Below are 13,653 nucleotides of genomic sequence, written 5' to 3'. Positions count from 1 at the left end.
ACTTGTAAGGCAGAGATGGCTGTTCCAAACGTATATTTCTTACTAGCTAGCTACATTTTAATTTAGTGTGGCCAATGACATATGTCTAGCTAGTTAGGAAGTCCTAAGTCATAGCAATTGCATACTTTCAAACGGAAAGAATGTTTGAAAGAGTGACTCTGTTGTTACGGTAACGTTAACAGTATTATTGCTGCCAGCTGTTTAGCCTTCTGCTTACAGTATCACTGGCAACTTTTGACGGTTTAACTGGCTAGCAATCTAACGTTCGCCTGTTGCTTTTTCCCCCACAGGTTGTGATAACAAAAACAGCCATGTGAATGAATCAATAATTATTTTAAGATATTTACATTTAGAAAATGTCAAGGAAAAAGGACGTCCAAATTCAAGTAAGTTTGTCTACAACTAGCTAACGTTAACTCCCAACACATATTTATTGTTGTTCATCAGCAGTACAGTAACAGTAGCCGCAAGTCATTCTTTGAAATAAATAAATGTGTCTAAAGTACTTTACATTATCCTTTTTAAATATCATTTTACAGATTGAAATATCTTCTGAAGAACAATGGGAGGAAGCATTGTCAGGCCCAGGACTTCTTGGTAGGCAGCTTTCAAAGGTTGTCACGTAGTAAATATGAGTTGGTTGAGTTTTCTTTAATGAGTGGTCATGCTGTCAGATAAAGAACCAAGAAGCTGTCAGACTGCTGTAGTTTTGATATGAGGAGTAATATGCTGATATCCATCATTGTAGTAATAGAAGTCTACCAGAGATGGTGTGGGCCATGCAAGGCTGTGCAGAACATCTTCAGAAAATTGAGGAGTGAATATGGAGATGACCTGTTGCGCTTAGCTGTGGTAAGTTAAGGCATTTTCAGCTATCATCAAGTCAGATTCTGATCCTGGTACACTTCTGGTAACCCTGCGCATTAAAACCTAGCCAAACTAATTCCGGTACCTGTCTGTGTGTGGGAGGTCCATGATCCAGACCCTACCAGACCAGTAGCCTGGGTGGAGGTCCAATGTCAACACCTGGGTCGTGTTTATTAAGGCATGCAACAGAAAATGTTCTAGAAAGTTTTGCAACAGGTCCCTTCAGTCTTTTTTCTTCTTTTTGTTGTGAATTGAACACAACTTCCATCTGGGCCTCTGGAAATCCATACCCTTTTTGAAAAAGAAACTGCTGTAAATTGTCATAAGTGCTCTGTTTAACTCACTTTCAGGGGGAGGCCAGCAGTTTACTTGAGTTAAGTTCACTTAAAGGAAAATGTCAACCAGTCTTCCTTTTCTACTCTGTAAGTAGTGAGCTTATAACAGCACCATAATATTGTCATGATCTTATATCACTGAATGTCAAGTTACAGACAGTGTAATTTTTTATGCATCAGAATAGTTTGACAGGTGTTATGACATATGATATGTAACTTACCCACTAACACAAGGCTGTGTTAGCACACCTATGATAATTGTGTCATAACCATGAGAATTGTCCAAAAAATATACTGTTTTTAGTTGGTGTAATAAACTATTTTGACATTTGTGCTAAGAGTAAACCTTTCATTTGGCATCGTGGTGTGCTCTGCTGTTTCAGGGTGGTACATTGGTGTCAATAGTAAGAGGAGTCAATGGACCTCTTCTACAAAAAACTATGTTGGAACTGGTGGATCAAGAGAAGAAGAAGCAAGAACTGGGCTCAAAATATGTACCTGAAGTAAGAGGTTCCTAACATTGTCACCTGTAAGGGGTCTACAGACTGGTATACTGATTAGCATTTTGAACCCACCATCAAACTTTCAAATAGGTCCACGAGCTTTTCTTAGAGGACAATCATCAAGCAAGAAAAAAGCCTCCGACGACCCAAAATGCCGACATAGAAATTGGCGGTATGTCACCAATTTCACTGCTAGAATACTGCTACATCGTTTCTTACTGTATGCATATATTTTCGTTTAACATTTTGTTGATATTAAATGGTTTGGGTAAGTTTGAATGGAGGGGATTTGAGGAAGTCTTGTGTGTGCCATTAGATCATGGAACATACCATGTGGTCATCATAAAGCCAGATGCTGTAGTAGGAGGTCAAGTGGAAGGAATCATACAAAAAGTAAGGCGTTTACTTCTAAGTGCTTCACATTCAATTCTTATAGTCTATCCTTGTTCATGTTATTGCATTTTACTTGAATATAATGGCTGCATTTAACTCACAAATGTATTGTGCATAGGCTTTAGATGCTGGTTTTTCAATTGTTGCGGAGGAGGAGAGGGTGTTGGATGAAGAGCAAATTCATGCTTTTTATAAGGAGAAAGCCAAAGAGGTGGGTGAAAGCAAGACAGAAGAACATTACTTCTTACTATGCTGCACTTGTGACAAGGAGGGTTCAGTAACACAATTGTATCAGTATCTCCCAATTGCACCCAGATACCTTAGAGCACGAGTTTTCGTTTAACAACATGAAGAAAAAAAACCAATTGATTAAAAAATAAAATATATACATGACAATTTTCTCAATCGAGTGATTTTTTATTTTCTAGCCAGCGTTTGTGAAGGCCATGTCTAGTGGGCCTGTCCACGCCTTGATTATGTCTAAGGGAGACGAGGTGGGTGAAGGAGAGTCTCATTCATTGACAGCCATCATAGATCCTGAACACGCTGAGCTCATCCAACCAAAGAAAAGGTTTGGGTTCTCAGTGCAGTTTGCTGAGTAGATTAAACACACATGCCTGATGCACAATTGTACCACATCATGCAACCGATTGCAGATTTGAGAGGTTTGATCAAACGTACCAGAAATCAGTTAATATTTCCTTGTTTCTTTCTCTTAAACCTGAATATTGTTTTTGTAAAATCTTACAACAACAAAAATTGCAAGCAAAATGAATACAAAGTATGTGTGTTTTGGGTGATCTCTCTTAGGTCAAAGGTTGTACAGGAGGTGGATCTGGGCATGTCAGAAAGCAGCACTGAGGTGGCTAGCAGGCAACTGGCATACTTCTTTCCCACCTTTGATTTTTCTTTAGAGATGGATGCTGGATCCAATGCAAGGATTGAAAAGACTCTTGCTCTTATTCGTCCAAGTCTTCTCAGGGAGAAAAAAGGTATATTCTACTTTTATGTTTTACATTTTATGCCAGAAGTAAGTCCTAGCTCCTTTTATGAGTGGTTCAAAGTGGTTCAAATCTTCTTAGAGTTGCATTTTTCAGTGAACAGGTTCTAAAGTCAAAACCATAAATATGCATTATTATTATTGTTTAGTAATACTAGTCATGCCAATGTGTACCTTGTTGCTCCACCTGTTCATTTCTGTACTTACTGACTGAGATTCTGGTTTGCTTTTCAACATGACAAGATGAGATCTTGAAGACGATCCATGACTCTGGCTTCCAGATAGCAATGCAGAGGGAGGTAACCCTCACAGAGGACCAGGCCAAAGAGTTCTACAAGGAGCATGAGGGCACTGACTTTTTCCCATGTCTAATTAACCATATGACCAGGTGACAAACTCCCACAATAATTTGCTTAGTAGTGATGTGGCGTGCTGAATGACAAAATAAGATTGATAGATGATCTAATATGCACAGTTTACAGTGAAAAAATGTAAGGTAAATGATTGGCTACTGATTGTGGCGAATCGACAGCTTGAACTTTCTGACAGAAGTGTTTTGTTTCCCTTGTTGTATCGCAGTGGCCCCGTGTTGGCTTTGGCTTTGACTCGAGATGATGCAATCCAACACTGGAGAGGTTTACTGGGTCCAAAAGTCTTGGATGAGGCCAAAGAAAGATTCCCTGAAAGGTAGCAACTGGGGAACACTTCATTTGGATAGTCCTAGTTCATTTCATATTATTTATGTATGTTCAATTAACTGTCTCATCTCGCCACTGTAATTGTGCTTCATTCCTAGTCTGCGAGCCCAGTTTGCAATCGACAATGTGACCATCAACCAGATTCATGGCAGCTCTACTCCCGAGGAGGCTCAGAGAGATCTCAACCGCTTTTTCCCCACAGAGCACACACTGGCCGTGATCAAACCTGACTCTACACAAGAACACAAAGGTACATTACCTGGGTCTCTGTCCTAACTTCATGGTTATTTATCCAGGCAATGTTAATATGTTTGCCTCATTGTAGATAGATGGTTGTTATAGGTTGTTTCAGTTTTAATGTATTTAAAGCACTCTTACAACAAATAAACTTGCAAATTGTTGTTTTAAAGAGACAAGTATTGTTTCTGTCATGACATTGAATGTCAATGAAAATTGTGGTTGTTGATCTTTATTTCAGATACCATTATGAATCAAATTAAAGAGGCTGGGTTTAGTATTTCACAAGTGAAAGAAACCAAACTGACACGAGAGATGGCAGAGGAGTTCTACAAAGATCACAAAGGGAAGGACTTCTTTAATAACCTGGTTGACTACATGTCACAGTGAGTTGACATGTTCTTTAACATTCAAGACCTGCAATCATTTGAGTTTATAGTTTGCTAGAATGAAACTTAAGTCTTGACCAGGGTTTGGATTTATTCTATTCCATTTCAGGAGATTTATTCAAATTCTTATTCAACAATTGAAAAGTGCAATTTCTTTTCAATGAGAAATTGGAATTTTGATTAACTTCCTAAATGTATCAGATTTAAATTGAACTGACCCCAACCCAGGTCTTGACATTGCATCAGCTTTAACGGCCGATTTGATTTATCTTTTGTAGAGGTCCATCTATCATGATGATCCTGAGCAAAGAAAACGCTATCGCAGAATGGAGAGAGATGATGGGGCCTGCCGATCCTGAACAGGCCATGCAAGTCAAACCCGACTCTCTACGTGCACAGTTTGCCAAAAGCATCTTGGAGAACGCCGTGCACGGCTCGTCCAATGTCCAGCACGCCATGGACAATATCAAGTTCATTTTTGGGGATATACCGTCATAAACACTGGAAAACCGATAACCCCACACATAGGTTTAATAATGCCTACATGTGAGTAGACTTGAAGATTGTATTGAATGGGGAGTTGGAGGGAACCTACTGTATAGGTACACTATTGTTTTAGATGTTTCCAATAATAAAACACAAATTGAATTTACTACAGATTTGAGCAGTCATGTTTCCCCCATGGACATTTTTATGTGTTTTCATGTACTACAGATTTTGTGTAGACTTTTAATCTGTATTTCCATCATGAGCTTTATGTATCCTGCTCTACGCACCTCTAGGAAATGAACACCTGAGGGCGCCAAATACTTGTCCGACAAACCCTTCTGATATTTTCATACAGTATATATGATATATGCAGTGTACAAAACATGGGGAATCAGGGGAATCCAGGTGAAAGCTATGATCCCTTATTGATGTCACTTGTTAAATGCACTTCAGTCAGTGTAGATGAAGGGGAGGAGACAGGTTAAATAAGGATTTTTAAGACATTGAGACAATTGAGACATGGCTTGTTTATGGGTGCCATTCAAAGGGTAAATGGGCAAGGCAAAAGATTGAAGTGCCTTTGAACAGGGTATGGTAGTATGTGCCAGGTGCACCGGTTTGAGTGTCAAGAACTGCAACGCTGCTGGGTATTTCACGCTCAACAGTTTCCAGTGTGTATCAAGAATGGTCCACCACCCAAAGGGCATTCAGCAAACTTGACAACTGAGGGAAATAATTGGAGTTAACATGGGCAAGCATCCCTATGCCCGACGAATACTCCGGCACATAAAACCTAGTGGAAAAAAACCTGGTAATGGTTAAAATATTTTTTTGCACCATTCATTTTTGTGTCTGGAATTGTAGAACTACTTAATTTAAGGCCTGTGTTTTGAAACTTTGAAGTCAACATGGGACAGCATCCCTGTGGAACATCTTGTAGAGTCCATGTCCGGACGAATTGAGACTGTTCTGAGGGCAAAAGGGTGTGCAACTCAATAGTAGGAAGGTGTTCCTAATGTTTTGTACAGTCAGTGAATATTAATGGATGAAGAATGGATGAATTAATCTAATCCCTCTCAGCATTGTGGATGTATGCATGCAAACAGTTTTATTTCCTTTATGTTCCTCATAACATGTTGGACGCCGGTCTGCATTGTACTTTGTACATGCAGTTACATTGTACAGAAAGAGAGGACATGAAACAGTGTACCTGCCACCATTTTAAGTTAAACTTGCAGCTATCCCATGGCATAGCAGGCCTTCATATTAGAAATACTGTATCTGATACATACAGTCTAACATAAAGTCCTTGTAAAGTAGTTTTGGTGGTCATATCTGAATTTTTGATTAACCAAAAAAATGTAGCTATTTAAGAACAATATCACTTGCTATCACTTAAAATATATGGTTATTTTAAAATGTTATTTACATTTCAATAGGGTCAAGGTTCAGGACTTTTATCAAAGATATTATAGAAAAACAAAAAACCTTTCCTCTACAATTTGTACTTTTATTTTGAAGGCTAAAAACTGGATGTGCCATTCACGCGTTTAGTAAAAACAGGTTAGCCACAAGTTATAAACTTCGCCTATTTCTACGTGATTTTAAACCTAACCTCAACACACTGCTAACCTTATGCCTAACCCCAAATTAAGACCATAAATAATTTTTGTTTTCATACATTTTTACGATATGCCAATTTGGACTTTGTGCCTGTGCTATTTAGTGGAAACGTTAAACAAAAAATGAAACTATGCAACCGACTCTTCAACCGCAACCTATATCCTTGTTTGCATTGTCACCATCGAGACCTCTTTAGACGGAGATAATCACATTTTTAAGAATAAATATTTGATCCAGGCATTGCGGAAACACGTTTAGAGAATGAGCAATTTCGCCCTACTGTTTTATTTCGCCTTTTCAATTTTGTCCTCCTCGTGCACAGTGCCGAAGAAGAGGAACGACATGCCGATAATCGGTAAATTTGCTGCATCACATGACTGATTACATGAAACTACAGTGTTACATCATGTATACTGAACAAAAATATAAACGCAACAATTTCAACGAGTTTACTGTGTTACAGTTCATATAAGGAAATCAGTCAATACATTCATTAGGCTGTAATCTGAATTTCACATGATGGATGCGACTTGGAGGGTATAGGTCCACCCACTTGGCACTTGGGGAGCCAGATCCAGCCAATCGGAATTCATTTTTTCCCCACAAAAGGGCTTTTTAACAGAAATAAATACCCTCAACACCCCCCAACACTTTACACGTTGCATTTATGTTTTTGTTCAGTGTATATTTATTATAAAATATACCCTATACCAATAAAGATCTAGCTAACACATATTAACACTTCCTTCTAAACAATAGTTGATTATGTGTGAATTGAACATTTTTCATTGTAGCCCGTTCCAAATTCCTCTTTGACAACCAAAACAAACCACGGTGAAGCCATAGTCAGTCCTTAGAATGATACTATCCTCTATTATAAATGTATCCCATTCAGAGTAGGTCTACAGCACAGGCTATTCTTCAAAATCAAGGGGTATTTAATTACTTTAAATAATTGGAAATCTTACGGATTGTGGCTTTACTGAAAATACATTAACTTTAAACTCGATGTAATTCACTTTCTAAAATGTATCTGTGATTTCCTAGGTGTCTTGGCTCAGGAGGTAGACTCACCTCAACCACAGAAGGCCTCTTATATAGCTGCATCGTATGTCAAGTTCCTGGAGTCTGCAGGAGCTAGAGTCGTCCCTGTGATGTAAGGTGTATGTATTAGATTGGTAATGTAATTGAGGACTTAACAGCCTTTCAAATGTGGTTATGAATTACCATATCTATTAAAAGTGGATTGAATATTCTCTTAGATAGGCCTAATATTAATTTTCCATGTACGTTATATATACCTCGTTCCTGTGATTTCTACAGGATAAATCAGACACTGGAAGAGTACAAAACACTGTTTAACTCCATTAATGGGTAGGTGTCCACTATGCTATTTGCTGTACAAGACCCACTGTCATTTTGTTTTTGTCTTCTATAAAATGATCTATATACCCCCCACCCGCCTCTAGAATACTCTATCCTGGTGGTGATGCTAGCATCGTTTCATCTGGGTATGCGAACGCTGCTAGAATCTTTTACGAGCTTGCCATAGAGGTATGACATGTTCCTTTTGATACTTTCACATAGTCTATGCTTCATCGATATGTGGGAGAAAAACCTGTTCTAAATGGAAAAGGTGATGGACTTTTTAGGCCAACTCGAGGGGGGACTATTTCCCTGTATGGGGTACCTGTCTTGGATTTGAGGAATTGACATACCTGACCAGCGGAAAGCAGCTTCTATCCAAAACCAATACCAGTGGTGTGATGTTGCCACTGGTTTTCACTAACGGTATGTTGTACCTGTTCACATACAGATATGAGAAAAACATAACTCATCAGATTGTACCAGAATCGCATTTTCCAATTGATCACAAATGGAACATGTACATTTATCTAAATGCTGAACGAACACACTCACAGTCACACCAAAACAACAATCTCTAACTTGGAGTAATGTGAAGTTATTACACTTTCAGGATCCAGAGAGAGTAAGCTGTTCAAGGGCTTTCCAGCAGAGGTCCTGGATGCCTTGGCCTCTGAGCCAATCACTGAAAACTCTCATCAATTGAGTCTCACTCTGGAGGTATGACCATGTACAGTGTCTGAACAATCACCAAATGTCACAAGTCATAGGCTTTACTGTATCCTCTGTAGCATTAATTGTGAACTAGTCATTCAACATTGCATTCCAGAGTTATAACAACAATACAGACCTTAGGAAGTTCTACAAAGTCTTGACTACAAACAGTGATGGGAAAACAGAGTTTGTGTCAACTATGGAAGGTAAAGCACATTCATTGTTTTAACTTAGCAAACACTAGAGTATATACAGTAACTTAAACTGGAACATGTCCTTACATAAGATGACATTGATAGGTTCAATGTTTCTTCTGTAGCATACGGTTTCCCCATCTATGGAACCCAGTGGCACCCTGAAAAGAATGCATTTGAATGGACAAGGCCGTACATTCCACACTCGCCATCGGCTGTTAAGACCACTTTCTTTTTGGCTGATTTCGTGGTCAATGAAGGTAGCTATTACAGTACTGTGTGGCAAAATCTCACTGAATCTATTGTATTCATCTCAATATGTAGCGTGACGTTATTGTAATGGGGAGAGTTATTGAATGCACCCCCCTTGGCTGTGCCATGAAGGGTGCGTTCAAGATCAAACTCCACATGTTAATGTTTTAATCACTAATCTATGCCGATAATTTTTTTCATTAACAGCTAGAAAGAATTTTCACAAATTTGAGGATGAAGAGGTGGAGAAGAGAGCACTGATATACAACTACAATCCTGTGTACACTGGAAACATTTTTGCCTTTGAACAAACATATTACTTTTGAGTATTGTTTTTGAATGGAGTGAGTGTCATTCAACACATTTATTTCAATCAATGTAAGCAACACTTATTGCTGTACAAATCAAACTTTTAATTTACAGAAATGTATGTTTTGGTAATGGTTTTACAAAGATGAAAGTGACTGATGACAATTAAGTTGTTTGAATGACTATGTACCACGTCTATGTTTTTGAACAAACCTAAAAGCATTTCACAATCTATCCAGACTGGCAAGGTAATGAGGACTTGTTCAGTAATAGAACCCAGAAGCTTTGTTTTGGCAGCTTGATTTCTCATCTCATTGTTTTACTATACAACAAGACATTTGGTTGATTTGAGTAAACGCTTGAGGATGCATTTTTTTTTGTGTCTTTTACAATAAAGTGGATAAATTAACATGAAGTAGAGAACATTCACAATTTTGCAAAAACAACCAAAATAGATAAACTACAGAGTACAATGATAAAATACATTTTATTCTAACATTTACCCCCATGCCACATACTGCCACGTTGTCTCTTGTACTATTTTGGATTACTTGGCAAAAGTCCATCTTCACGTTCAGAAATGTCAGAAATGTCACTATCGCAAAGTCCACTTTAAACTCAACCCAAGGACTGAAACAGAAGGGGGGGAAATGTATATTCAAATGTAACTTTCAAAATGCATTTATGCACAAATAACACTCAGCTATTAAAAGACAAATGATATTTGAGTAACATTTACACATCAAGCTGAAGAGACTGGGATCTCAATCATGATACTACTGTAAATGTAATTCAACCCAGTACGGAACATTCACGATGTAAAAAATACTATTTTGAAACAGAGCTATCACAGATCGCATTGAGTTGCAAATAACTTGATAACATGCATTGACAAAGTAACAGAATGATCGTTCAGATAAAATGCAGACTTGTGCCTCAAGAATTCACGTTTTTAGATAGCAGTCCAACCTAAAAAAAGATACAAATAATCCTTTGTATTTCATCCTGTAAAGATTGAGATAATGATTCTAAGCTATTAATTACCTTATAGACAAATGTATTACTTTTTGCCATAAAACAACACCAATTCTACATTGGCACCTCAAACCCACCAATTGACTTAATACTGAGAATGGTTGTAATGGCACTTCAATAGCCATTTACTTAAACATAATTTTATGTGGTTGTTAGCTTGACAAACCATTTCGTTACCATTTGAACATCTGTAAAATAATGTGCAGATACATGCAGCTACTGTTTACATCTATTTTGGCAATTGGGTATATTTGGAACTGAAGAAGACCATTTCTTACTTGACTGTTGATATAATGCCATACCTACTCTATGACAACATTACAAAGTGTTCACAGATTAGAGTGAAGGTTTAACCAACAGTAGTTAGTGCCATGATCAGCAGAACATTTATTTACAATGAGCCATGTTGTATTTAGTTTTCACAAAAGGAGTCCATAAAAAGGACTGCTCACTCCCAAAGTAAGGCACAGTGACTAAAATATAATATATATGCTTCAATTTCCATAGGACTGGTGGGAGTATTATAAAATAAGCAAAGAATGAGGAGAACATTTTGTAACAAAACAAACCGGTGATTCTGTTCACATCCTTCTCTTCTTTTCATGACACGGAGTCTACACCATTTAAATACATACTTGCGGCTACAAGAAGATTCCAAGATCAGGACAAACTTGAACACTGAAAAAACGAAGTATCAATACCCAAAGAAGGGAATGTTTTTCATGTGCTACTTTACAGAGGAATAACATACACAAGCACAGTTCAACATGAAAATGTATTTTCACGATTTTAAAAATAGGAGCAGACACCCTACCCTCGACCCACAGACACTGGGCTGGAACCAGTTTGACCCATAAAATCCCATGTGGCGCCTGTAACTTTGACCCCAAAGTTTGTGCTATAAGTCTTTCCTCTCCTCACTGACTGGTAAAGTTTGCGTGTGGAGTTTGATGTTCCCTCCTTCTCACCAGTCATTTGGAATCCGAGGAGCACGCCTATTCCTGACACGACCGCTGTTCCAGATATGACGTCAGCTAATGATCCCTCCATCATAAAGTTGTATTCATTGTGTCGATGTCAACAAAATGGCTGCAGATGGTCTCTGGTGGAGTCGTGGTGACTCAAAAGGTGAAGAAGAGGAGGAGTAGGAGGACAAAAACGGGATGAGGAGATAAGCAAGCATCTGCAACACGGCAGTCTCAGGAATGATCTGCAACACAAGTCTCAGGGTTGATCTGCAACGCGGCAGTCTCAGGGATGATCTGCAACGCGGCAGTCTCTGGGATGATCTGCAACGCGGCAGTCTCAGGGATGATCTGCAACGCGGCAGTCTCAGGGTTGATCTGCAACGTGTCAGTCTCAGGGATGATCTGCAACGTGTCAGTCTCAGGGTTGATCTGCAACGATGCAGTCTCAGGGTTGATCTGCAACGCGGCAGTCTCAGGGTTGATCTGCAACGCGGCAGTCTCAGGGTTGATCTGCAACGCGGCAGTCTCAGGGATGATCTGCAAAGCGTCAGTCTCAGGGATGATCTGCAAAGCGTCAGTCTCAGGGATGATCTGCAACGCGTCAGTCTCAGGGATGATCTGCAATGTGTCAGTCTCAGGGAGGATCTGCAACGTGTCAGTCTCAGGGATGATCTGCAACGTGTCAGTCTCAGGGATGATCTGCAACGTGTCAGTCTCAGGGATGATCTGCAACGTGTCAGTCTCAGGGATGATCTGCAACGTGTCAGTCTCAGGGATGATCTGCAACGTGTCAGTCTCAGGGATGATCATGCTGAAATGCAGGGGAATCACATAAGGTGAAAACAAAACAAAAAAAGGGCCAAAGAAAGTTTAAACCAAGAGGAGCTTGCATATCATGTGGATTGTGGAAACCAGGTATGGGGGCTGGCATTGTGCTTGGGCACGGACTGGAGCTCTGGTTTGGGGGGATTGGTTTTGCCCAGGCTAACCCTCTTCTTCGATCTCCTCCTCCAGTATCTCCTCGAACACGTTGTCCGGTAGCCGGAAACACTCCTCGAAGAAGTTGACCAGTGACTGGCTGAGGTGCTGCCGCGTGGCCTCGCTGTGGATGAAGTGGCCCTCGTCTGGGTAGATCTGAGGGGGAACACAGCACACTGGTCACCACACATCCAATCACATTTCTCTGGATGCACATCTAGGCCATATAAACATATTATTATTAACATCATCAATCAAGCCACTTAATTTAAAGTATCAGACAACTCCCAGTGGCTGAATTACTGATGAGGCTTAGTCAGTCAACACACAGCGGGGCATTTAAGGGGACCTATGGGGCAGCGATAAACTAAACACTGACTTCTAAATGCTCCATATCTTAATGGGATTAGATGACCCTGTGAAAGCAAGCATCATAAGAGGGGAATATAATCCCATTAAGTGAGATGGGGGGGGGGGGGGGGGCATTGTGTGGTGTAATCCCTCTGCTGGCGTGGGATTACAGAACTCCTCAGCGGTCTGGCGTGGGATTACAGAACTCCTCAGTGGTTTCTCTGTACAACAGCTCCAGCCCAAAAGATACCTCCATAGAAATTGAACAGGACAAATCACTGTGAATAATTTTGATTTAGCATATGAGCAATGTCTCTGCTTCCCATGACACATTGTCTTGAGAGTTACAGTTAAATAGGTGCACCTTATTGATGGTAGCCATTCTATACATCTAATTTATATGTGTGTAATTCTGGGAAGTAGCCCCCACCTGCAGAGTGTAGTTGGCGTTTTCATTGATCAGCTGGGCGATGAATTTCGCTGTGTGCTGGAAATGCACTTTTTCTGGTGAGAGAAAAGGAAACCAACACATATCATCTTATTGTTAAAAACACAAATTATTTTATTGGGCTAGAAATGTTTTATTTCAAGGTTCTCGTACCATCTGCTGTTGGGTGAACAATCAGAAACTTCTTGTCCAAGAACTGAGATGCCCTGTGTGCTAGATTGGCCATCTGTGGATGAATGCCAACGATATTATTTAACAACCCAATAGAAAAACACAGAGGTCCTACATATGGAGTCCAAGTGAAGGCTGAATAAAGAAGGCATACCGCATATGCTCTTGGGTCAGGCTTGGGCTGTCCCAAGTATCTCTCTGAAAACGCTGATGCTGGAAGAGAGGTCATCAAAAGGAATGAATTCAATAGCTCACACCAAGGGATGTAGTGGTAGAAGTTAGCTCTAACAACACCATATAGCGTGTTATACCTCATATCCCTAAATACAACATA

General features: G+C 39.6%; 3 protein-coding genes across 5 annotated transcripts in view; 2 read left to right on the top strand and 1 right to left on the bottom strand.

The window, feature by feature from the left end:
* Positions 1-3: 3 nt before the first annotated feature.
* On the top strand, positions 4-5,079 carry LOC110536603 (thioredoxin domain-containing protein 3 homolog). Its single transcript, XM_021622360.2, has 15 exons — positions 4-386; positions 540-597; positions 749-852; positions 1,218-1,289; positions 1,586-1,705; positions 1,796-1,877; positions 2,022-2,098; positions 2,217-2,309; positions 2,527-2,669; positions 2,909-3,090; positions 3,342-3,486; positions 3,678-3,785; positions 3,895-4,046; positions 4,275-4,419; positions 4,701-5,079. The coding sequence occupies exons 1-15, from the start codon at positions 357-359 to the stop codon at positions 4,918-4,920; spliced, it is 1,731 nt and encodes a 576-aa protein (XP_021478035.2). The 5' UTR covers positions 4-356; the 3' UTR covers positions 4,921-5,079.
* A 1,352-nt stretch (positions 5,080-6,431) lies between these two features.
* Positions 6,432-9,777, top strand: LOC110535297 (gamma-glutamyl hydrolase). The gene is made up of 9 exons (XM_021620203.2): positions 6,432-6,889; positions 7,582-7,690; positions 7,858-7,908; positions 8,004-8,088; positions 8,187-8,325; positions 8,513-8,619; positions 8,729-8,819; positions 8,933-9,067; positions 9,267-9,777. Exons 1-9 carry the CDS (start codon positions 6,796-6,798, stop codon positions 9,383-9,385), a joined length of 930 nt encoding a protein of 309 aa, XP_021475878.2. The 5' UTR covers positions 6,432-6,795; the 3' UTR covers positions 9,386-9,777.
* The window catches only part of dpp6a (dipeptidyl-peptidase 6a), a 367,766-nt gene continuing 363,564 nt past the window's right edge, over positions 9,452-13,653 (bottom strand). For all 3 annotated transcript variants that reach the window (XM_036934924.1, XM_036934926.1, XM_036934925.1), the window contains 4 exons: positions 13,474-13,532; positions 13,302-13,374; positions 13,131-13,204; positions 9,452-12,505 (listed from right to left, as the gene is read on the bottom strand). In XM_036934924.1, coding sequence (XP_036790819.1) covers positions 12,356-12,505; positions 13,131-13,204; positions 13,302-13,374; positions 13,474-13,532 — 356 coding nt within the window. In that variant the 3' untranslated portion in view covers positions 9,452-12,355. The remainder of the gene's footprint in view (positions 12,506-13,130; positions 13,205-13,301; positions 13,375-13,473; positions 13,533-13,653) is intronic.

This window comes from Oncorhynchus mykiss, chromosome 11, assembly GCF_013265735.2.
Source record: "Oncorhynchus mykiss isolate Arlee chromosome 11, USDA_OmykA_1.1, whole genome shotgun sequence".
NCBI classification, from domain to species: Eukaryota; Metazoa; Chordata; class Actinopteri; order Salmoniformes; family Salmonidae; genus Oncorhynchus; species Oncorhynchus mykiss.
The sequence above is the reverse complement of the archived record's forward strand: the minus strand, read 5'-3'. Positions and strand labels throughout refer to the sequence as shown.